At 38.6% G+C, this 25454-nt stretch overlaps 1 protein-coding gene across 2 annotated transcripts in view; it reads left to right on the top strand.

The window, feature by feature from the left end:
• Nucleotides 1–25454, top strand: part of VGLL4 (vestigial like family member 4) — a 92161-nt gene that overhangs the window by 48535 nt on the left and 18172 nt on the right. For both annotated transcript variants that reach the window (XM_069769783.1, XM_069769781.1), the window contains one exon: nucleotides 18307–18496. In XM_069769783.1, the coding sequence (XP_069625884.1) occupies nucleotides 18307–18496 (190 nt within the window). The remainder of the gene's footprint in view (nucleotides 1–18306; nucleotides 18497–25454) is intronic.

Genomic DNA, 25454 nt, shown 5'->3' with positions numbered 1-25454 from the left:
TAATTAAGACAGCCACAGCCAGCAAAAGGATTGTAACCAGAGATGAGGTGAGAGGGTTTTTGAAAGGGGGTCCATAACTTTGAACCACAGAATAAAACTGTTTCCTTTCCTCGGGGTTGTTTGTTTTACACTGAAAATTTGTGTCCTTTTGAGTGTTTTCTTAATATTATTACTAGCTTTGAGTTCCTCGTGATGCCTCATGATAATCTCAACTCTGATGCTTTTGGAGGAAAATCTTAATTTTAACAACATGGTGTTTTTTCTAACAAGTCACATAAAAAAAGAACATTTGAGTTTTGTCTCCCTCTCCAGTGAAAGAAAATTTTTAAATCATTCAAATGAGAATGTTTAGTCTTTGCCAATGGGAAAGTGACAGTTATATTAACAATGATCAACCATTTCAAGCAATTTATTGTAACATATTTGGTGTAATAAGGAAGAAAAGAAGAAGTAAGTAGAGAATTGTTGACTCAGCATCTGGGTGCTGATTTTTAGCATGAATACATCTGATATCCTGCTACTAAACATTTGCTGCCAGTTATCAACAATTGGCCAGTTTAATGAGTAGTGCTTTCATATCATTGTTTTCTTCTTAATGAGCTCAGAGACATCAGAAAGCTCTTGAGAGACTGTTGTCCTCGCTGAGGTGCAAAGGCCACGAAGCAGAACCATTCTGTACCAGTCTGGCATTCCCAGTGCTTCGTATCAAATGACAAGCACTTGATCCGGGCATGCATTCAGAGGTAGAACATCTGCATCTTGTTTTGCAATGGAAACTCACTTCACTTTAGTTTAATATGCTTTCTCCGAGAGCCTTGTGTGTGAAGTAATGGCAGGAGGGCTCAGAGTTAAACAAAACAAATTGCAGGTGATCCCGCTCTTTGACTGGTGCAGGGGCAGTCTAGCAAGTTTGGGCTCCTTGTTTTCAATAGAATATATATGAGAAGGTGCAGTCTCCAAGTAGATTTGTTTCATTTTGTTGTTTATCTGAGGGAGTGTACAGATGGTTGTGTGTTGGAAGGCAGATTTCTGTCTTCCTTCCTCTCTCTCCCATTTTCAAATGCTTTGTGTTATTACTACTACATTCTCAAGGCTTGAACTGCTGTGCTGGGAAAGGTATAAAGAAATGCAATAAGATGCTAAGAAATCCCCCAGGCATGTTATGAGACTTGGAGCACTCAGAATAGTTATACAGAGTTCTCTGGACAGTCCAGAAGACTGGATTTTTTTAATGAAGAAAATTGAATCCAGATTTATAGAAAAACACCCCTTTTTGGTTTCAGGACAGCTTACATTAGTTAGTGGCTTATTACATAATTATTTCACTGACTTCCTGTAACAATGAAGCATTACTTGGCTACAGCAGTGAGCTTGCATAGCTAGCTATCTTTTTAGGGCACTGCAAGGCATTTTGAATATAGGTGTATCTTCCTAAAAAGGCCAGTTTAGATGTTTGATATCAAATGAGGAGCCTGAAACAGACTCTGCTAACTTCATTTGCTTTTTAATGAAAGGTAACGTGTTTTCTTAAGCTCTAAAGAATAGTTTCCATCAGTTTTCTTTGCTGACCTTGCATTTTACTCTGGGTTTGTAACATCAGTTTCTCCTATTAACTTCAAAATTCGGTTTAGTTTCTAAATATATAAAATAACTTTAACACTATTATTCTATTAAGAATTAGTGGAATAATAAATGGCATAAAAATCTCCTTCATGGTGAATTAAGTGTTCTTATTTGTAATGCAGTATAAAATTTCTGTTCAAAGTCATGTAAATTAAGATGCACCTACAGAATGTTCTCCATTTATAGAACATTCTGTGGGTTTTGCTTTTTCAAAGTCTTTTATCTTCAGGAAAAAACAAAGAGCTCCAACCTCACAGTTGGGCTTTTCTTACTCATTTCCTCCTAGCATGAAGTTGGGAATATCCTCTTCAGTACTGACATCAAAATTCAGTTTATTTTCCTCATTCATCAAAGGCAAGATAGATTTAGGTCATACTTAAGCTTTTTTTTTTTTTTTTTTTTTTCCCCCCTGGAGTTCTGTTGTTCTCCTCACCCTTGATGCTAGTTCAGCATTTGTACTGAGAACTCAAACAAGGAAATTAAAAAACCCAAATACAACAGTGGGTTATCCCACAACTTTCAATAGATAAGATAGGCAGCACATTTTTTCTGAGATAAAAGGTAGTGAGGTTTGTAGCAGTAAGTTCAATTCTGTGTTAATGAGCAATTTGCTTAAAGGCTGTAACTTGTTACTCACAAGTCAAATTTGTTACAGTGCCAGGTCTCTTTGGATATAAATCCAGGGATTTTAGGAGATATTGAAAAAGCTTAAATTGCTCCAGAGTTTGAACAATGCACTGTATTGTATGGAGAACTGTTAGAGAAAAAATAAAGCTTAAACAACAGTCTTCATTGTGTGGCATCTAAAATTATGAATGAAAAAGTTCATCCATATGTATTGGTTTTGCCTTTTTTAAATATCTGCTTTGCATGAAAATAGTTGTCTATTAATTTCTTCTTGAGGATTAATACAGATGGGCCTTTATATTTGATTTTGGCTGAATAGACTACAGAGTTTTAACATGCTGCATGCAGACAGTGTGCCAAGCAATTTAGCAAAGTTGTTTACACTAACAATAATCCAGCAGGACAGAGCCTATAATTTTTCGCTGATAATAGTATGAGGTAGTGATGAATACAAGTTTCTGGAGGAGTGTTTACAAAAATGGTATTATACTTGTCCAGTGTTAAAGAATCATGAGTGTTTTTGGTTTTAATTTCTTTTTTAAAGCCAGCCAATTTTTTTCTTCATCGTGCAGTCTGTATCATCTCCCTGAAAATTACTTTACAAATCAGCATGGAACGATTGCTGGACACACAGAGTCATTGTTTCCTTTCCCTTTCAGTAAAAGCCATGCACTTTGGAGGATAATTGACTGTGCAGTATAGCACTGCTAGATGTTGTTGTATAAGCACTATGCCAAGACTGTGGGTCCAGTAACATATACACCATGAGTGCCATGATACACAGTTTTAATTTCCTGGAGGCAGATTTCCCTTGGTGCTTCATCTAACAGCTTTTTTTAAGGGCAAGCTCTCATGCCTGTCTCTACAAGTTGATGTAATGGCGCGTGTAGCTTGGTGAGCACTGGCATGTATCTTCGGAGTCTTGGTGGGATGGAAAGAGAGGCCATAGATCATCCAGCAAAAGTGCAGTTTTGAACAGGCAGTTGAGCTCTTGGGGTTATCTCTGTCAACTTGTAAATCTCATGTCACAGGTGGATGGAGTTGGAAGAGTTTCGTTCTTGATATCAGTAGTAGTTTGGCACCGATTCTGAGGTAAGGCAAGCTTGGAGCATTTAAGTTGTTGGGAAAGAGCTCCACATTCCTTGTATAACCTTGGTGAAGTTGAAGTAACAGTGTTCCTGGGACCACCACAGCATTGGTTCTAGCCAAAGAAAAAGTCATCCAGAAACTTCAGTGAGGTGGTGAGTCTTCATCAAAGATCTTTAGATATCTAGTTTCAATAGGAATGTAAGTCCTGAAAATCTCAGGTAAAAAGTAGTAGGAGTGCGGTAGACCAAAGTGTGAAACAGTGGTTAGAATGTTTCCTTTACGTAAGTTTCACTGTGCTGTTTGGTATCAGATTTTTTTTAAAGTAACTTTTCCGTTTTTCGTCGCTTTTTAACTTTGTTCTTGCTAAAAACAAGAACTTGTTTAACATAATAGCGCTTGGTGCAGTCCAGCTTTTCCCTCACAAAATGTTATGTGACACTTTGTGCCTCATTTTGTCTTTGGAGGAAAAGATCATCTGCAATGTGGCGTATGTGGATGGAGGTAGATAGTATTTGGGAGATGGTGTAATATTACAGCCTTTGTGGCACAGGAGGAGGAAGGAAAGTATGCCTTCAGCAGGCAGGTGCCAGCTTAGTTCCTTCACAAAAAATGTGGCTCCTGTCTTTTCATAATACACATTGTGACAAGAGTCTATCTTTGATTATTTTAAGACATGTTCTTTTTTACACCTCATCGTTTTGGAGTGTTTCTTGTCAACTGTGAGCATCAAGCATTGTAGTGTGTAACTTTCCTCCTATTCTTCCAAACGTTGCTAGCAGGTTCCAGGAAATATATTTGCTCTCCCAGGAAAAGTTTGGAACCAGTTGTGTTTAAAAAGCAGTAGTTTTTCCTGGAAACCCATTTGACAGTGCAGGCATGGAAACCACTCAGCATTACACCTCCCTGGTTTGCAAGACTTAGTGTTTATTCCCTAGCATGCAGAAATAGGAGTTTTTTGCCTTTAAAAATGGGTTGCAGTTAGAAGTAGGAGAGTTTTAGTAGATAAGCCTATCTTTTTTCCCAGGATAGGAATGGCAGTGCTGTACGGGAATATGAGCCAATATTGAAATATCTATTATGTTGTATTTTAACCAAAAATCACAAACCAGCAGATTGGCAATAGCCTTTGTAGTTAACCATCTACAAAGTGCCCAGTCCAGCAATCTTTTGCGTAAGAGGAGTGAAAACCAAAGCTGCTAAGTGGATCTTTTGGAATAGCTGTTGTCTTTTGGGGAATGAGTATTTACTTTTTTTACAAATGGCATTAGCGTACTCTGGTTGCACTTTAGAGATGGTATTGTGACTTCCAACCTTGTTATTTAATTGTTAATGTTTAGTATGTCTCAATTCTGAAAGTAAATTTAGATATTTATAAAATCAGCATTTTTGCCACCTTCAGAGCAGAACCTCTCAGAAAATTATTGTTTCTTGGCTCCAGGTTAGTAAATTGGGGTTGTTTTCTCTGTGATGCATTGCTAATTGTAATTAAATGGCCGTATGAAGAAAATCAAAGTTGTCCAGTCAAAAGGAAGCTATTTCTATGAATCTGAATTATCTAGGAAGACCAGTAAATGCCATACAAGAGCTAGCCAAGTAAAATAAGACTATTTAGACATTCTGTTCATAGTCTTTGGAACGTAATCTGTTCTAAAGCAGGAGCTCTACAAAAAGTACTCTTAGCATATAGAAAAAAAGTTGACATAACTAGGGCACCTCCTTTGTGGTGGTTTTATACAGAACACATTAAATGAAGATGGGGTGAGGGAACTACTGTATGATTCATATAGGACAAGTTTGAACTCAGACAGTTTCTTGGATTTAGTATAAATATTTATGGCATTGAAGGGGATTTTTTTTTAATAAGCTTCCTTGTGCTCCGGATCTTTTAGATGTCCTCCTCAGACATCTGGTGTGCATTGCTGCTTGTTTAACCCCCACCCTTCAGTTTTCATGCTGTGGCATCTCAGAGAGCTATCACAGTCACTCTGTGGTTGCCGTAAATTAAATCTCATAGAGCCAGCTGGGAGAATGCTGACGTGCACAGTTTTCCTGCTGAATACTCTAAAACCAGTGGCTACAGTTAGAGGTGAACATTTTGCTCTTGTCTTGCTGTAGGCATCAATCTAAGCTATTTACCAAAGGTGTCAGAAATAGGTATTCCAGCATTAGCAATGATGCTTACAGTTTCTTGACTAGTTTCTGTCTCTTAGAAAAAGCTGCTCTTATCAATGTTATATAACCAATGTCTCTGAGCTCGTCAGAAAAAAAAAAAAAATTACATTCACTGCCTTTAAAAATCTTTAAAAGTTCTAATTTGTAAGACTGCAACTGCTTTGAGGTACGTTATGCTTGCCTTAACAGCTAATCTGTGGATCTACTGAGTTTTTCTTTGGAGTACAGTAATTTGAACACTACCCTATTTGGTTTCAAGTGTTTCTCAATGAGTCCATTTAGAAGTAAGTATGATAGCAAACATTTTAATACTCATTGTAACATATTTTTTTATATATATATATATATATATAAAATCCTCTCTGCAGAATCCTATTATTCACAGAAGCCTAGTTAGTTCAACCTTCAGCTACCCCCATGAAATAAATAGTGAACGTTATCCTTATTTACATAGGGGGAAAAAAGAGCTGTAATTGTTTAAATTCACGTAAGTCAAGGATAAAGAAGAACAACATTCAAAGTGCCTTGACTGTAATGCTTTGCTGTAGCTGCTAGACTTTACTGTGATCTATTAGTAAACAAAAAGTGCTTTTACCTGTTTGTTTTGAGACGTGCAAATAAAAATTGTAGTAAATCAGCTAAACAGATAAAAACTCTTGATATTTGAAGCTTGGACTGGTGATATATGGACTAGATGCTTGCTTTTTGGTCAGCAGTCATGGAGGGAACAGAAGCTTTTGGACTAAAATCTCTTGTGACTGTGGTTCATTTATAGTGGACCCCTTCTAAACTGAGATGATGAAATCTGTTTTGGAAGTAGTTGAGTCTTTTTAGCTGATACAAGGAATGACCTCTTACAAAGAGTAGTGGGATGGAAGAATTTTAAGTTCCCCTATTTGAGCCACAGGACCTCTGCAGGTCTGTTCTTTTCTATCTGAGGCCTGTTGAGTTGCATAAAAGGAATGTGCCCACTGATGCCGGCAGTTAATTTTATATTCTCTTCAGAAGATGAGTTGGGATAAGAAGCTTCAATTAAATAGCAGTCCAGCTGTGGTCATGCAATGCATGGCTCAGCAACAGGCAAGCTGATAACCCATTTATGACCTAAAACAGTGCTTCCAAACCTTTTTAATTAATGCAGTGTCTCACTGCCCCTGAAGTGGCTGTTTGGCTCTATTAAAAACTTCACAGTTGTATTTAATAGAGTGGCTGCTTAATTATGGGATGGAACATCTTTAATGTGTGATGGGGGTAGAGATCTGCAGAAATGTTTAGGATGTACATCATTCAAATAAAGTGGGGAAGGATTTAACAGTTAATTAACTGGGGACTGATATCATCGTGAGTGATAGTGGTGAGAGTTTTAATTTCTGGATCCTGTGGAGCTAGTATCATGTGAATGGTGGGTCACAGACATACAACTGACATTTTTTTGTTACCTTTGTTTTATCAACCCATCTGCACTTCCCTGTCTTTTCTGTGTTTTGTCAGGAATGAGTTGTTTCTGCAGCTTTGAAATAAATAAACAAGGAGCCTGGAGTTAAGTTAATCAAAAGGGAGATTCAGTTAAAGACTAGGAGGTATAGGGGGAGGAAGACAAAGCCCTAATTAAAGGTCTTTGAGAGGTAGAGTGTAACTTTGGTACTGCTCACCCATTCCAATCCCATGACTGTCAGGATAACTTCAAAAATATGAATTTCTGCCTGTTCCTTGCTTTTTCAAGAGTTCTGGAAAACCTGTCCTCAGTGCCCAGAAAACTCTGAGAAACGCAGTCCAGGCAGCATGTAATTTTTTGGTAGCAAACACAACCCTTCCATCTATCTTTCTTGCCTTAGCTTCCCCTTGGAGAGAACATTTGTTTTAAGTGACCCTGCAAATTGGCCCCATAAACCACCCTCCTTCTTGTGAAATAAACAGTCCAGCTATGATTTAGACAGTGCTCCCATCTATCCTTTAGCACCATAGGGTTGTCTCCCTTTTATCTCTCTGAATCTGACAACCTCTAGCAATCTCAGTCACTGCATAGTAGTGCTGACTATTGGAGTAGCTAGGAGCATTAATTCAGATCCATTATCTTCAGTCCTTTTGAGGAGGAGGAGTTAATAATGTTCTCTGGTACCAGGTTTTTCACAACTGAATCTTCTAGTGGAGCAGTGGTTTTCAAGCTCTTGTACTCTGTGGCTACCTAAAATTTTTCTGTGGATCTCTTCGTAGTGAGTTTTTTTTCCCAATAAAATTACTTGTATTAGTTGCATGTCACGAACCCAAGATTAAAAACTGCTATGTCATAGGCACAAGATTAATTTTGTCTGTTTCCTTAGTGGTGGTGTGTGTCTGTTTGTTTTGGAGGACAATCCTTTCAGGAACAATGGTAATATTTTGGATTTTTTATGTATGATTCTTTATACCAGCACCCATACCCCTGGAGAAATGACATGGCATCCTTTCCTCTCCATCTCATGATCCACACTGTTCTCTGGGCTCTTCTAGAAGGTGAAGCCTTCACAAGTTTTTGGTTATTAAAACAGTACATGTGAGTAATAGCTGAGGAAGACTATTGGGTTGTGTCTCAGAATAATAGAAAGCCAGTGGGTTGAAGGATCTGTATTACCCAACGCTGTAGTGCTTATGATGAGCTTGAAATCATTATCTTCAGCTGACTGGGTCATATCTCAGCCTACTGCCATCAGTTACAGTAAAACCCTGCGCATAAGGAATTGGCAAGCTGACACAGCCTCCTCATTTTCTATGTAAATAGCATGATCAAAAGACTATCTTGTTTTCATCTGAATGGCCCATGTAGTTTGCTGTTGGATTCAGAGTGCTTGACTGCTCTGCACAGTTGTCATTGCTCTCTTGCTTTCCCTCTGTAGAAGGGATTTTGGAGCCTGTTTTGAAGGACAAAGGGATTTTGTTCTTTACAATGGATTCTTTGTGGGAGATGGGTTGGAATTGTTCTGACGCTCTGTGGATTAAAGTCTTCAATATTCTGTCCAGCTTGCTTGAAGGGGCTCTGTGTTCCTTAAGTACGTGAGTCCATTTCAGACAGGCTGCAGTCAGGTAGCAGAAGAGCAAAACTGAAATTGAAGTTTTTCCTGTGTGTGTTAGGCCAAATGTAATTTGCTCATTTCACCTCAGTTTAGGAAGAGATTACCACGTTGGTGACCATGAAGCCAGCAGCAGCTCCTGGTTGTGTGTGTCCATGTGCAGGTGATGAACGAGGCTTGCCTGCAATCCCGTCTCCTCCTGCCCTGTGGCAGCAGCTTCTGCTGTTTGGCTGTTTGACTATGTGCCATATGGGGAGAATGCAGTAGCCAAGACTTCTTTGCTTTTTATGGTTTTTTTTGTGTGTGTTTTGGTTTTTTGGTTTTGTTTTTTTTTTTTTTTTAACTTACCATTTTGAGGTGACTTGTATGCTACTAATAGGAATCCAATCAGGGAACTTAGCACTAAGCTTTGCAGGACTTGCATGCAGTACAAGGGTCTAAACAGTGACCTTACTTTTTTCCAAATCCATTCCAAAGGGAGCCACCCATGTGTGCATATATTTTATGAACATTTTGAATATATTTGCTTTTGTGTTTGTATTTTAAAAATACAGCATTTATATCCTCTCTCAAGGGCCTTAGACCTTCCAGGTAGGAAATTTGGGAAAAATGAAATGGAAATAAAAGCTTGCTCTTTTAGCAAGCTCATTTTCTTGATGCTCTGAATTTTTCCACATGTAGCAAAGGAGAATAATGTGAGGAAGGGGGTTTGGAGCATGTTTATAGTAAACTACAATAAAAGCTTGCAGTATATCTAAAAATAGGCTCCAATTTAAATAAGTGGAATATTTTTTTTTACCTTTGCATAGCACCTTTTGCTTCAAATCCTTATGAAAGAAAGTGCACAATTTATTAGATTTAATTTTAATATGACCCCGCTACAAGTGAACATCTCAAAATGAATGTTTTAAACTTGGTCACCATAGAATATACTGACTGTGCTCATATCCACAAGGGGCATTGGTTACCCAGCGCAGTAGTCTAGAGTTCAATTTATGTTACAGGATTGCATCCATGAAATATCAGCCATCAGAGCAGAGGGTTGTGTTTCTGACCTGAGTATCTGCTGTCCATTAAAAGAAATGGTATCTAAAACCAACCAACCAACCAACCAAACAGAAAAACCAAAGAGGGAGAGTAGCAAATGTCTATTTAGGAGGAATTATTCAGATTTGAGCTTTCACAAATTGAATTTCCTATTTGTCTCTTTGCCATTGCATGAAAATACATAGTTACAAGATATCGTTTAGTATTTTGAAATACTGCTTAAGCATCCAATCTAACAATTTTTTCTGTTGTGATCTTGCTGTGACTTTGATTTACTTTTGAAATAGATGGCAGGTCTTCTAGCTTTGATCGTTTCTGCTAAAAGACAGGCTAGTCTTTGATCAGTTTAGCTTTGCTGTCTTTTATGTAACACAGTAAGTCATTTAGCTGGGTGACAAAAGAAAGAACACCTAGATCTGGAAACCACTGTCGTTTTGGAAAGCAACTTCTTCAATATACTGACTTAGTTATATTTGATTCACAGTTTTTTATTGATAGTGGTTTTATGTTTTTAATAAAATCACATTATCACGCTGATAAAAGTAAATCTTTTTATCTGGCAACTTTTAAAATCCACTTATCAGAAATGTGAGAGAATGGCATATAGTAGTTTTGCAAATAAATTAAAGGAAGCTGAATTCTGATGATATGTTTATTATTTAAACTGTGCATGGTGGTAGTTTTAATTACATATTCTGGAATTTTTTTCTATATCAGGAATTGCTGTAACCATCAGCATGGTGTTTGTTTCCGACTTTCTCAAGTGTATGTGTCCCATAAGCATTCCAGCCAGGTTAGAAGGTGAAAATGACAGCGTCTTATCTTGAGGCACCAAGACTGGTGGGACTTCACCTCTCTTCGTGGGTCTAGCCCTTAGACACTTGCCAAGAATCTTTAGAGATTTCAACTGCATGGAGGAGAAAACATTACCTCGCACTGAAGAAACTTAAATGACTAAATTTCAGTATTACTATACGTGGAGTGTGGTGTAGGGATACACCAGAACTACTTACAGTACTTAACAATACAGTAGGTTTTGCCAGGGAATTAAATGGATTGTATATCTTTTTGCTGCCCAGTAAATACAAATGTCATGTTTTCTAAGCACATAAAAGAATGTGAAATTTACTGTTTTCTGCAGAAAATGTAAATGTTACTTCTCCCTTTGTCTTCCTTTCTCTTTTGTCCCCTCCCTTGTTTGGGATGCTCTTGTTGGGTCACACTGTTCTGCACCAAATAAAAGTAATGTGTAGCCTTCTGTGTAGGAAGTACAATTAGTCTGAGGACTTCAGCAGTTGTACCTTCATCAGCTTATTCAGCAAGGTATTACTGTCAGTTTTGAAGTGTCTAACACGGGGCTGTTCGTTGGTGCTCTTTTGACGTTTACTTTATGCACGGGTATATTTACTGTCGTGGCTTTTACCTGAACAAGGTTTGTGCGTACCTGACAGTATACAGTCACAGGACAAGGCTAGCCAGAGAGTGACAATGTTTCTGTGTAGGACAGTCCACTATTCTGTAATTACTTTAGGTCTTGCTTGCGTGCCAAACCCCATATTACTTGGCAGGGCCAGGTGGCCCAAGGACAGCACTGTATTAAGCCACGTGCTGCTTTCTGTACTTGGTCGTACTTGGTAGCTCTGCTTAGCACAGCAGCTTGCCTTTCTTTTATATGAACCTCTGTAATGCATTGAGCAAACATGAAATGGTAATTTGTGTTCATTTTTAGTCCCTCTTAACCGACATTAGATGATTGATACAGGTTTTTCCTGCAAGAGCTGGCAAAAAGGCTCGGAAAGGAGTGCTCTTTGGGAGCAACCCTGCTTCCTGACCAAAAAACCTATCCTCAGTCTTTAACGGAGGGAAATCCTTTTTTGACATTGATGTTAGCAGGTACTGTAGACATCCCTGGTGCTATTTATCTGGAGATTAGTGTAGTTTAGCATTGATTGCATTTAAATCTTGTCTGCCAGATAATTGGAATCTTTTTTTAGCCATAGTTTACATGAGTACAGGTACTCTAAGCAGAAGAAAGGAACATTTTTTAGACTTTCAGCTCAGACAGGTGCTGCAAGAGTTAGCTAAATGGGACATTATCTTAAAGGGACATCTGCAAATTTGTGAAGTAGTCTCATGCTATACAGTTAGACCTAAGCATGAGTTCATTGTTGGGTTGGAACTGAACACAGCCCCACAGTCACAACTGTTGAGGTGTGAAAATTGAAATTTGACAGAGGAAATATTAAGGAGCTCTGCCGGACAGGAGTATTAACTTATTCCATCCTGCTTCCTTTGTGGCATATCTGCTGCCCTTCTTTCCATGCCACCGATTTCTTGCATACTTACAGAGATACTTTTTTACAGATTAAATTACTTTTTTTTTTTTTTTTTCCTCAACACCAAAAATGAATTAAAAGGAGACTCTTTCAGTTGGTACCTGGACAGCAGAGTGAAGAGAATTTATTTCAATCATAGTTTAAGTGGTCAGCAGAGACTTTTTACTTCTCTTATGTAGTTTGTAGAACTGAAACAGTTATCCGTACAAGTCAATTTATGTAACAGAGAGAGTATGCACATGCTATTTTGTATGGCTATGCTTTTACAGTATGATGAGAGACAATATAAGATGATGTCAGTTTTTCACAGTATGTTTGAAGGAGCAAAAAGAGTTAGGTTTGAGGAGGCAATTTTGCTATTTTCTGCCTGTTGCAATTTAGTGTTTTGTATGTAACACAGCATTTTCAAGACCTATTAGGCTGAAATCTGCTTTAGCCTGTGCTACTCAGCTCTGATTAACAAGATGTGGTTTTCTAAAGGATCCTCAAGCAAGCATGCCTGCACTCTGCAAGTGATACCACTGTACCTAAACGCTTTTCTTTGTGCAGTCTTTTGAACGAAAGAGGAGGAAAAAGTGGGTGGAGATGACTGAATGCAGAGGTCACTATTTTATGTTCTTGCTTGCAATGTCAAGCATAATGTGTCCCTCATTGGCAGGCATGGTCAGATGGAGGGGCCAGAACAGAATAGTTGATTTAATCACTGTATTTTAGTTTTGGCCATGGGTTTTCTGGCATACATATCTCTGCACAGTGGTAGCCAGAGCTTGGTTCCAGGAGTAAGTGCTTTTCATGTGTTTTGTAAACGGAGGAGAGCAGGCTTTTGCCAATTTTTCTGTACATGTATATGTGACTCTTTGGTTTCTACTAAATTAGATTTTTGCCATATTACAATAAAGTTGGTAAAGTACATGTCAGATCAGTGAATCAGTAAGTTGACTGCTGAAAGAAATCTATCAATTATAATAAAAAATATTTCCAAGATTGAATTTCATAGCAGTTTTATCATTACGCTGTTCTCATTAATACTTATTCTTTTGTTGTTTCTGTAGTTTGATGTTTTATTATGCTCTCCAGGTAGGCCTGTTTTATGTACTACATAGGAAATACAGACTACTGTGACTTTGTTTACAGTGTTTGGCAGACTACTTCGCAGAATTAAATCTTACTTAAGCTCAGCTTAAATCATATCTTTTATAGAAACTGCAATCCAGAAATGAAGTAGTGGTACAAAATGATGTTTTTACATAAGGGATTATTTTGTTTGTTTGAGTGGGGGTTATAGAAATATTCAGCAGTTATATAAATAAATATAATTTATGACTGCTGCTTAGGATATCTTTTTTCATGAACCAAAGATTTACTACTGAGGAGTCTGAATGGATTAATTAATTTTCTTTGGTCAAGCAAGTGAAGTAAATCTGCATTAAATTACATACTTTTAAGATTGTCTGTAGTCTAACTATTTTACACAGATTTAATTTCTGGGGAATTTCACAATTTCAAGGATATCAATTCTCTTACAATGTATACTGTGGTGTGAAGTAATACCCAAACTAGGCAGCTGACAACATCCGCAGATTAATTCTGCGGTACTGTATTGTGATTCTTTTGTTTTGATGACTTGTTGAATTAATTTGCGGTGACTTCCCTGCTTGGTATTTGATATCTCAAATCATGTGATTTTTGTGCATGGATTGGAATTTTTATGCCATTTATCCCAATTTATGTTGGCACAGACTGACTTCTGTGTTTGAGATAGTGGAAGAAAACATGCAATAGTTTATGAATTCATTCCAATTTATTTGCGATTTAATCTCCTCATGATTGTTAGAATATAGTAATAGAAAATAAAAGACATTTCATTTTATAGTATCTTTTTCACATATATATAGGGCTTTTGTGAGTGTCTTGGCTTTTCAGCAGAAAAGTTTTGTATGTCATGAGGGCTAAATTTTGATCTTGAATCAGTAAACTGCCCTTGAAGATCTTCAGGTGCTATTGATTCCTGGGAATGTCTGTCCCTGAGAACATGAGGCAACTCCTTTTACTAATGAGAGTTTGTCTGCATGGAGGTATTGGAAAAGGTAATTAAAGGTGTAATGCATGTTAATTAAAGACTGTTAAATGCTTGTGCCCATGATTTTATTCATTGAGTGGCCTGAGGTCCTGGTAATTCAATGCAAGACCGTAAAGGTAAGGACCCTGTTGACAGACACCACAACCGAGAATTCTTATTCTTACCTTTTTTTTTTTTCCCCCCCAAGTTAATAAATGTGTCAGAAATTTACTCTTGTGGACAAATCCCTTTGTCAGATGCAGAATGGAAAAGTAAAATGGTCAAGGGCAGTGCTGGAATTTTCTTTCAAAGAGTTTTATTTCAGTCTGTCTTAAGGTCTGTATCATGTCAATCTTCAGCAGGAAAGATGAAGCCTTTCATTTCTGGAGTGTAATTAATGCTCAGATTTTATGCATTAATAGTAGCCAGCAGGAGAGAGGAAATTGGGAGGGGGAATAGGATATGGTAGCCATGACTTAGTGCAGCACATACTGAGTTGCTAGGTCAGAGAGGAAGGAAGCTAGCTGCCAAAATAGTGTGTATTTTTTTTTTCTTTTTTTTTTTTTCCAGTCTTTGGTAACTCCTGGAGTTCTCAGACATATTTTAAGACTTCTCTGGTGTCTTGCTATCAAATCCACACTTGTAAAAACATGACTTTTGCTGTTGTGATGTTTGTATTGCATGGGCATTTCAGTAGGGACACAGATACTGCTGACTGAACCACAAGAGAAATGCAAACAGTGTTGAAGATCACTGTTTACAGAGAACTATCCTGAAAAGATAGAGAGAACTATCTCCTGAAAAGTACCATGCTGGTTTTACAAACATTTAGTTTGCACGTGTTAATTTGACTCACTTTCAGTTTAGGCTTGTAAGTGGTTAAAATAAAGAACATTCTAGCTGACTGCAGGGACTTCTGTCAACTGAGTGCACTACTGCAGTACTGCTATATAGGCAGACACTACGTCACGTTGTTATCTCTGTTCAGCTTGTCTGTGCTTTATCACGTTGCCTAACAGTTTTAATAAAAAAAAAAAAAAAGAAAAAAAGAGACTAGTATGAATAGTTGTAAGTAGAACTATCTGAAAGCAGCAGATCTGGAGTGCCTTACACCAGCTGCTTACTGAGACAAAGAGAAGTATTATAAGAGGCACAATAAATGTGTTTGCTATCTCTGCTTTCAGTTGCAGTGCAGACACAAACTGTCACAGTAATGAATTTTGAAGACTGGAGTTTGGACTTGGGGAATTTTATAAAACACAGTCGTTTTATCAGAGTGTTGTCTTGCCAGCTGTATGATGCGAGTCTGGTTACCATGGAGTGTGGTCAGTTGGGGGAGACAAATCTAGTCAGTAAAACAGCATTTTGTGTGGTAGACTCTGCTGTGGTTTCTCCCTCTCTGGTTTAAATTCAAGTTTGGTAAGGAGGAAAGCAGTGGGGAAAGAAGACGCCTTTTTATTTAAATAAAAAGCAGTTTTAGCCCTAATCAAACTTATAGGCTACAGGAGAACCCCTGGTGCAGTACAAATACAGTGTAGGAATATGCAGTTTATCCCCATGAACAACGTAGAGATATTTTTCCTCTTGATCCTACCCTGTTATCTGGACTTTTTTGTTTGGTATTGTTCTCTGCTTGCCTTGTGTCTGCAAGGTGGACCATACAAGATGCTAAGCACTGGCCACTTGTATTTTCTGCTCAGGAGGAGGTGCTCAGTATCTTCCAACCTGTCCTCTAAGAGCTCTTACTGCTCCTACCTGCTCACCACTGCCACCTGTTTGAAGTTTGCTTAATTTGGTTAATTTTGGCCGAGTAGCCCGGTGGTGCTGCAGACAAACATACCAGAACTGTCCAGCATATCTGAAGGCCTTGATGTCCCCTGCATAATTACCACATTACTTTACAATTAGGAAAATGCATTACCAAATTTGACAAGCTTTAATTAGAAGCCATTCCTTTCCTTGCTAAATTTCTTTAAAATTGGTTTATTTTCAACGTATAATAGTAATAGCATTTTTACCAGATTTTGTACTCAATCTGGATGTTCATCTATAAATGCTGTCGTTACCATGCATATAATAAGATGAATATTTATAACTTCTTTTGAAAGAAAAAAAAAGAACATTGAGGTAATTGTGTAGTATCAGGGTCCTAGTCACTGTTTGGGAAAGAAGAAAAGTTTCTAATGTACTAAATTAGACAATGTCTAGAGGTTTTTGTCTTTTGTAAACACCAGAGTTAGCTTTACATGGATATTTAAATTGCCATGTTCTGTCAGGAGTTGCTCAGGAGAAGTCAGTAGGAGTTAGGTGCCTACATTGAATTTGTGGAATTTTGTGTTTGAGTCTTCAGAAGTGATATGAGGTACTGCAGAGAGAAGAGCAATTGCATATGGGTGGGATGAAAGTATCATAAAACTTAGTCGATGAAAGTTTATCCTTTGACATTGGTATTAACTTACTTTTTTCAAAGGTAGAAGTGAGGGAGATTCCTCACTGAGAGAAACTGGTATGATGTGGTTTACTTCTAAAGTTAAGTACGTTTAGAATATGATCGTTATGTAGGTGGAGGTTTCTACTGGCAAAATATAAAGGCTGAAGAAAAAAATGCAGAAATTTTACTGATATGAAGATTATTTCATATGGGAGGTCTTTTTGATAAAAGCTGCTCTTGTGACGTTAGAGTGGTTGTGGGGGGCTTACCAATTAACACTTTGGTTGTTTTGAACAAGAGAGGGTCTGGATGTCTGTCTTAGAGCCTTTGCAGTAGAGCACAGTTTTTACTATTTAGAGCTGAGATGGAAAGTTCCTATTTAGATTTGGTGCCAGAGTCTTTAATAGAAATCATGACTTGTGGTGTATTATAGGTCAGTGTATATTTGCTAGTTTATATTATGCTGACTAAATTGGCAAAATGCTTATTTTTACTGGTAAACATTCAGGAGGTTTTCTCCTCGCTCGTTCTTTTTCCAACAAAATAGTATTTGTCGTGTGTGGAATTAGGGCAGCATTTTATAAATCATCTGCCTCAGCAATGATGTGAAAATGTGTGGTGGCATACAAAGATTTCCATTGTCAGGTACCTCAGGGCTGTCGATGGAGTTAAATTTATCCTAATTTTAGTCCTGGAAATTATGGCCATGTAGAAAACAAAATGCTTCTGGCAGTGTAGGAAAAATACAAATTTTAAACTCTAGCAGAAGTGGCTATTTCAGGGACATTACCAGAATAGGTAACCCTGGTTAATTTAGCTCCTCTCCAAGCCCCTTATGAAGCCCCGAAAGCATTTTTTTAACATCTTTAAATCCCTATGAGGTCTAAATATGACCTGTGGCTGTAAGGATGTAAGTTCCAGTGAAATCCATAACTGCTGGTGAAATGCAGCACTGTGCTTTAGGGTGTACATTTAGTGAGACATTTAACTGAAATGGGAAAAGTACTGTGGTCACACTTTAGTGCATGCTTAGTAACAATACGTGAATATGTTTATGTGCAAGCTAATTGTATCATTTCTGGAATTATTTATACACAGTTCCCATGTGCTGTGAATGGCATTTTCTGATAAGTGTTAGATTATATAAAATGTATAATCTACACAGTACTCTACCATCAGTCTGCCTAGTTGAAAATTAGCATTCTTAAAATTGAAATTTTGTGATTCTTCTGCTGAAGATCTCTGCTATTTCATTCATTGCTTCAAGCGTAGTTTAAAAGTATAGAGGACGTTTAAGGACAAATTTAAAACTTGCATCAGCAAGTTCCAATTTTTTCCCTAATTTTTACCTTGCATAGTTATATACCAGACAAGCTTGGTTTGGATAGCTTTTTATAAAAGGAATCATTTGAGAATTTGAACGTTTATTCAGTTTTAGATTTTGAATATTTGGCATAAATGTGAACTGTAGCCCTGGAATTTATAACCACAACCATAAGAAAAGGAACAAAGCGTGTTTCATTGCGAATAGTCATGCTTTACAGAATGAGGTAATGAAAGTTCAGTGTTGGAATGGCAGCTTGTAAAAGGAAATGCTTCTGAATAAAAATGCTGTTGGAAAGGTGCTTTAGCTCAACTTTTCGGATCATCTGGGGTGAGTTGACCCCTCTCATATTACATTTTTTCACCTGTTTATTCCAGCATAAAGCACTAAAGTATGGTTTATGATGCCTTATTTATCTTACAACCATGTTAAATGTGCCTGTGCAGACCTGACATCTGGTTGGGAAATTTTTCTGCAGGAATGTTTTCAAAGAGCATGCCGTTTTGCCTTGCTGTTCCCTGTCGTGTTCATTCTCACTTGTCTTCCTGCAGGTGAAGCAGCTCTAAGAGGTGAGCCCAGAATGCAGTCTCTTCCAGTATCCTCTGCTCTAACCAACCATCGAACAGGCCCTCCTCCTATCAGTCCCAACAAGCGAAAGCTCAGCATGGACCAAGGGGATGATGAGCTAGACTGTGAAAATGACCATGTTTCTAAAATGAGTCGAATGTTCAATCCGCATCTGTAAGTGTCTTGCTTCTGTTACCGCTGGTTCATAGAATTTAATGCTATCCTCTTCATTTTTTGTGTGTGCTAAAATCATACTGTGTCTAAAACTTTGTGCTAGATTTTTCCTTTGTTCCAGTTTGTGTGGAAGATTTGCACAAAGGCTGGTGTGATTAGATGGGTGACTTCTTGTTTTCTTTTGTTTTCATACAGCATGAAGTAACAGGAATTAGCTCAACTTGACTATTTATAGTAAAACATACGTATTCACCTTGCAATTTCTCAAGTATTGTTCGTTTGTTCTTTGTAATCTGCTCCTTTCACTTCCCCTGATTCTGAGTGCTCTGTACTCTCTGCTGTGATGGGGGTGGGGAAGCAGAAGGAGGGGAAACAGAAGTGCTTTGCATTTTTCTGAGGCCAGGAGATTGTGAGCCAGCTGCTCTGTAGTCTGCCTTGACAACTGGGCAAGCTGCAGTTGTTGCTAAACATTACTTAAAGGATTGCACCGCAGCTCTGACAGTCAGATGTGGAATTTTTCACACAGGTAAGGTGTTGATGAGTTAGGTGCATGTGTTGGGTAATCATCAAATACCATTCTTGCTGTGTTCTCATTCCTGGGAATGCAAGTCTGGTTGGCATGAAGTACAGGCTTAGAGAATTCCTTTCATTCTTGACTGGAGGAAGTGATCCGAGCGGTTCAGCAGTCCAGGGCAGCCCGATAGCTGTGCGCCTTTCCCTGCTGCCTCAGCTCCTGCAGCCTCTGCATTCCTCACATTCCACGCTGCTGTGGACTGTTGTGTTCAGTCATAAGATGCGGACAGAGGTATTTATCCTCAAATAAATCACTATAGTGTTAGTCAGAGGCTGGGCCTGTAGTCTGCAGTCTTGGAATTTGTTACAAATCAGGAATCCAGCACTGAAGCAGTGCAAAACAATAAAAGCTCACAAGCAGAAAGAGGCTTCTTATTTACAACATATCTTGTTCTTTCTCTTAAAATCTTAACTGTTTAGAGCCTTTCCTTGGAGCTGAGAATGCTGGTATTGGAAAGAACAGTATGCTGCATTTCTGTGGCATACGTACATGACACAGCTGAAGAAATTTGTGGCATTTTTGAATTGTTATGTAACTTTGTGGGGAAAGGTGTGATTTTTTTTTTTTTTTTTTAGAACTCATTTGCTAGTGATGAAATAAAACACAGCTGGCAGTTACGTACATTATAACACTTTATACAGTGGAGGCCATAAAAATAATGAAGTCTGAACCAACAGACTCATGTGCAACGAAGGTTCAAAACTAAAAGATACAGGCAGTTATTTCCTGTGATCCCTTAGAGGTATTTTAAAGCTATCTGATCTTTTCTAGTATGGTATGTTTTCACTTATACGTGGTATAAGTGTGCTACGTTTTTACTCAATAGATTCTTTCTGTGATTTTTGTATATGAAGTGTGCATCTTTTCTTCCTATAATAAAAAGCACTGGTTGTCTGCCCTAGTGTTCATGTGATGGGACTAAATCTATTTCAGTTAAACCATCTACTGCAGATGAATCGTAATCTAAAATAGCATACACGAGGCCATCTTTTTTCTACTTTATTTTGTAAGTTTGATCTGGCCGTATGAAAATATGCCTTTAACTGAATATTGTAAAACCTCAAACTTTTGTGATATATCTGAAATAGCTGAATATCTATATATTTCAGATAGATCAGAAAAATTCACAAACATTCTCCGAATTTTACCTCCATTTCCCTGCCGCCACCACCACCAATCAAATTATTTTTTTGATTGTTTTTCATATTTTCCCTCTTTTTTAGATTATGATGTTTTGGTTTAACAACAGAAATGGAATACTCAAACTTTGTGGCACTGTTCTAAAAATTTTGTTTTGGAGGTGGGAAGTGTGTTGTAGAAGCTTGACTTGCTCGCGGTAAAGAAAATTAGTAGATTTGGGGAAAGAAATATTTTATGGAACACAATAATGGCAGTCACATTGTAGTGACTTGGGAGTTCTAGAAGTGCAAGTTTGACATTAAGTTTAGAAAACCAGATCCATAAGAGATGTGGAGTGTGATGGGGAGACTAGATGGCACGATATCTTTGGTGATAGCAGAGACATTTTTGTGATTTGGACTGTAAAGATGAAGCTTAGTCTCAGTATTTTGAACTTTTCAGGACGAAGTCCCCTGAAAGCATAGGGCGAAAGAGTTGGTGATAGAAAAACTAGGCATAGCTGCCCCAGTCAATGTTAGGGCTACAGACCGCACATCTTTGCCACACAGCGGTGTTTAAATCCATATTCCTCTGGCTGAATGTCTTCAATTATTCTAAATGTCCAGATGGGCAGATCTTTTTCATTTGGAAGTCAGCGCTTAGAAGACAGAAGTCTTTATAACCACAAGCAGCTCTTGTTCAGACATTCGGGTCTTTGTGATTGCGTTGGTAGAACTGTGGAGCAGTTGTATATTCATCCTGTTAACACCAGGGTATTGTGGTCATTATAAATGGTAGAACCTTTTGTTAGCATTTTGATGTTAACTCTTCGGTACCAGCACCCTGGCGTCTCGGTCACTGTGCTTCTGTGGGAATGGATCCATTTAAATGCTTTGGATATTTTATTAGAAATCCAGTGATGCTAGCCTTTTGTTTGGAAATTGAATGCTTTGAGATACTCCCTGCTCAGGTGTAACTCCCTGATGTATCTCCTTTGATTAGGTTCTTTGAGTTGTACTTGGGTATGTTTACTTTTATCATGGAAAAACACAACTATTGGAGTACAGTCTCTGGAGTAGAGTGAATCAAATGCCCTGGCAATCCTACTATGTTTCTAAAATATGTAATGGAATTCCTGTGCAAAGAACCATTTATCAAAGGGTCTGTTTTTCAGAGGAGATAATTTTCAGCTTCAGGGTAATAAAATGTACTTGAGACCTTGTGGATTAATTTTTAAAAATCAATATGTGAAACTGTCTACCTTACAGCAGCTTACTGGACTGTATTTACACAGCTTCTGTATTTTTGTGGTCACAGAGATTACATCCATAAGTTCCTTACTTGGGAAAAAACAAATACTTCCACCCCAAATTAAAAACTAGGCACTGTAATACGAAATTGCTTTATTTTCATTTCACACTTTCTTGTGTGTCCCTCAAATGTTTTACTTAATGTAATCGCTAAAGTATAATCTTGCTGAAGTAAAACGTGCTTTTTGTACCATACTTTATTTTCGGGTGCTTTGTAAAGGAGAAGCAAGCTTATTTTAAGCCTAAAGTTGAAACATGCCTTTGTTTTCCTATGACTTCACTAAAATCACCTTGATTTACAGAAGAGTAATTAGGAGCTTGATTTATATAAGAATTACAAGCGCTTTATGCATGGGTAGAGTGGCTGGAGAGCTATACCAGTCTGTCTTAACAAACGAAGCTGCTTTGTTATATTTCCAAGGTGTATTTAACATTTCATGGCAACTGCTGTGTAAAATTAACTCTATCTGGGCATTGTGATGTCAGGGGAACGTGAATGAAGTGCGTTGTACCTTTAAGTGAAGGTCTCAGGCCTGACCTGCGTTATGTGGGTTTCTTGTTTGTCAGGCTGGAGGCATTTTCTCATTTTCACAGTTCAGCTGAAAACAAAGGCCTCCTTATCCTTGCAGGGAGCTCTTAAGAGCTGACATCAGCCTTTTCCCAGCGGGCACCAGTTCTGCTGTAAGAGTCCTTGCAGGGAGCGGAGCGGTCTGATAGCAGTTTCTTCTCAGGGCGTTTCGCTTGCCAAGTAGCGAAGAGAAGGAGTAAATGCCAAGAGCGCGACATTTTTAATTTTTTTAAAAAAGAAATTACACTGGGCTGGTTTTGCTTCTCTGATTTTTGGTAGGAACTAGCAAATAAGTAACTGCTTTGGGGCAAGGGATGGTTATGGCTAATACTTTGTGGTGTAGCAATTTTAAAAATAGTTTGTATGCTAGCAAACTGTGGGATCACATCACTATATTTAAGGTTAAAGTGAATTGATGTCACTGACCTCTTCAAAAGGATTCAGATTTTGTGTTACTGGTAAAATTATACGTGAAACTGGCTGTTTGAATTTGTATTGGAAGGGACTATTATTTTTGTTCGCTTGTCGAGTGCGTCAGGCTGGAAGTTAGCATTTTTGGTTTGGGACAGGCAGGCTTGTGAATGGAATATTTTCCCCTCAATCTCTTTGTCACAATTCCCATTTGCTTTGGTGGCATTTGGATCACAGTGATAATTTCTGTATGAAAATCATCTTACAGCAAAAGTTTGCAGCTGTTAAGTAGATGTCTGAGGAATAATCATCTCTTAATTTGTGTGATACAGAATTTGGCTTTTTCTTGTAATAAGAGAAAGGTCTACACATGAATAAGGTAGTTTAATCTGTCTCGCATAAGATGACGTTTAGTTTTGGACATAACCATACAGACCCAGACACTTCCGTTCCAAATTCTAGGTTGTGTCTTTGCTTTTGTTAGTGAAGAATCTTGGCAAACCTGATCCATAAAGCCAGACTAGATTCCTGGAGTTTGGAAGCTGCCATATATCCTAAGTTTCTTACCATGAATATCCAATGGAGTTTGCTCACTTTAAAGACACTGTAATAGAAATTAACCTGGCATCCTTTTTAAAAAAATCTGTCTTAAGATGTCCTGAAAGTTACCTGGATTCGAAGACCATAGAATAATTCAGGTTAGAACAGGCTTTAGGAAGTCATTTCATCCAACCTCCTGCTCAAAGCAGGGTCAGCTGTGTCCCCTTCAAGCTTGTAGTAGCTCAAAGCAAGGAATTTTGAGTAAGATCTGAAGTACTCAATAAGTGATGCTCCTTATTAGAGGAGGACTCTGTCACCTTCCTCCTTACCATTCCCTGACCCCAGCTGAGAATGCAGGGTGGAAATGTTCTGCAGAAAATCAGGTCCCTGTTGTGGTGGAAGCTGGTTCCAGCTCCGAGCGAGGCTTGCAAAGATTTAGAAATGGGTTGCAGAGGTAGCGTGGGAGCTTTCAGAAAAGTTTTTTTGCTGCTAACTACTGCTTTTTTTTGTTCCAAAATTCATGTGGTATTAAGAAATATGTTTACACTGTCATTTTATTGTGACAAACTGGAATGGAAAAAAAAAACCAAACCCAACACACACAACTCGGAACACCCAAAATGTCTCTCATTTGCTTGCAGGCATCTTCGCTGAGTTCTCTTGGCACAAATATGCCTTTGAAGTACTTTAGGATTAACCTGGTGTTTTCAAAGCAGTCCTGTTGAAGCTGAAATCCTCTGTATTGCCAGTGGAGCTGTTACAATGTGGCTCTTGTTGATTACAGTGGACAAAGGATTACAGAGCAGGTTTCAAACTGCTTTTTCTAATTCTTTCTTTTTTTTTCTTGTACGCATTCCTTGAATGCTGAACCAAATCAATCAGATATATTTTCTTGTTTATTAATGGAGATCTTGGACTACACAAAATTATTCTTAAATTGTTTCCAACAAATGTTCTTTAAATGGAACCTTCAGAGACGGACTTGAAAGAGCTAATATATATGAGTTAATATTTAACACTGAGTTTTGCAGAAGTTCTTATCCAAGGGGGAATTTGAGAAAGTACTCAAGTCCCTTTCAGTTCAGGAGGGTGTAGCCAAGCACATGTGAAATGCTTGTGGTGAACAGTTTCAGGGCTAAAAATTGATTGATAGCTTTATCAGTCCTTCGCAAAAAGACCTGATCTGTCAAAATTTGGGTATATGTTTAAGTACTTGAAACATCAGGCAATGTTAGCTCAGGTGTTTCCACTTGCAAACAGAAAGGTTTTGTTAGCTAGCTCCAGAATTCTGCTTTGAGATAATGTTTTCCACTTTCATTTTCCTCCTTTTGCAAAGGAGCTTAAAACTTCCATAGTAGGTTAAGGCTCCAAGCTGCCTGGTGAAGCCCAGAGCTGTCCCATCGCTGTACAGAGGTTCCAGCACCCACGGGAGGAATCGACCCCGTACTGGCGGTGACGAGGAGGCCTGTGCGCGCAGGGACAGAACACGAATCCCTCCAGCCCCGGTGTTGGATTTTTACCCAAGGGGCTGTTCTTCGGTTTCATTAAAAGGAGATTTTACATTGCATAAATTACCGTGTATCTACATGGGGGTAAAACTGAACACCAATCCACAAGTCTGATATCTGAGCAAGAGGCAAGCAAAGAACCAGGAACATTTACAAACATAGTCTAGATGTATATCGTAACCACATGGAAACAAAGGTTTAATCTCACTTCTTTTTATTTAACCGTTTTCCCAGATGTTTCCTGCAGTTTGACAGATGTACCATTTACTAGAAAGTTGCGCTCTTGAGAATTAGAATGTTATGGACACGGTTGCTATAGACAATGACTCTGTCAGGGTAAGGGTTGGAATAAAATGTTACATTAATTTCTAGTTGAATAAGTACATTTTTTTCCCCAGACTGAAAGTGCTGGACTGGACAGTCTCCTTTCATTTTCTCTCATGCTGTAATGCGCTACAAAAACACGCGAACTGGCTTTAACTCACTCCTGCAACATTGCTGAGTGCTGACTCCGAATAAATGGCATTATTTCTTGGTGTTGAAAGGTGAAAAGTATTCCTCTGGCTATTTCTAGCCATCCGTGGCCATCTTTGCCTTTCAGGCAAGTGCCCCCGGCGGTAGCCGGCCCTTCCCTCTCTCCTCGGTTCCTGGCGCCTAATCCGAAGGGGGCTAGGGAGAAAAGGGGGGGGCGGTCAGCGTGCAGGTCGTAGCTCACGGCATTGCCAATGATGCCCCAAAAATGACCGGGGGGAGGAGGCGGCTGATGGATCTTGACGGCGCATCTCGCCGCCTTTCAGCGCCCGGGGGCCGGCCGGGCGGCGGCGGCGCTGGGGGACTCTTATCGTGACGAGGCGGCGGGGGCCGCGCTCTGCGCCTCAGCCGCTCGCCGAGCTGGTGAGGCCCCGGGCGGGCCGGGGCCGGGGCCGGG

The sequence above is a fragment of the Haliaeetus albicilla genome, chromosome 24, assembly GCF_947461875.1.
Source record: "Haliaeetus albicilla chromosome 24, bHalAlb1.1, whole genome shotgun sequence".
Lineage (NCBI taxonomy): Eukaryota > Metazoa > Chordata > Aves > Accipitriformes > Accipitridae > Haliaeetus > Haliaeetus albicilla.
Note: the sequence above shows the minus strand (reverse complement) of the source record. Positions and strands in the feature narration are given on the sequence as shown.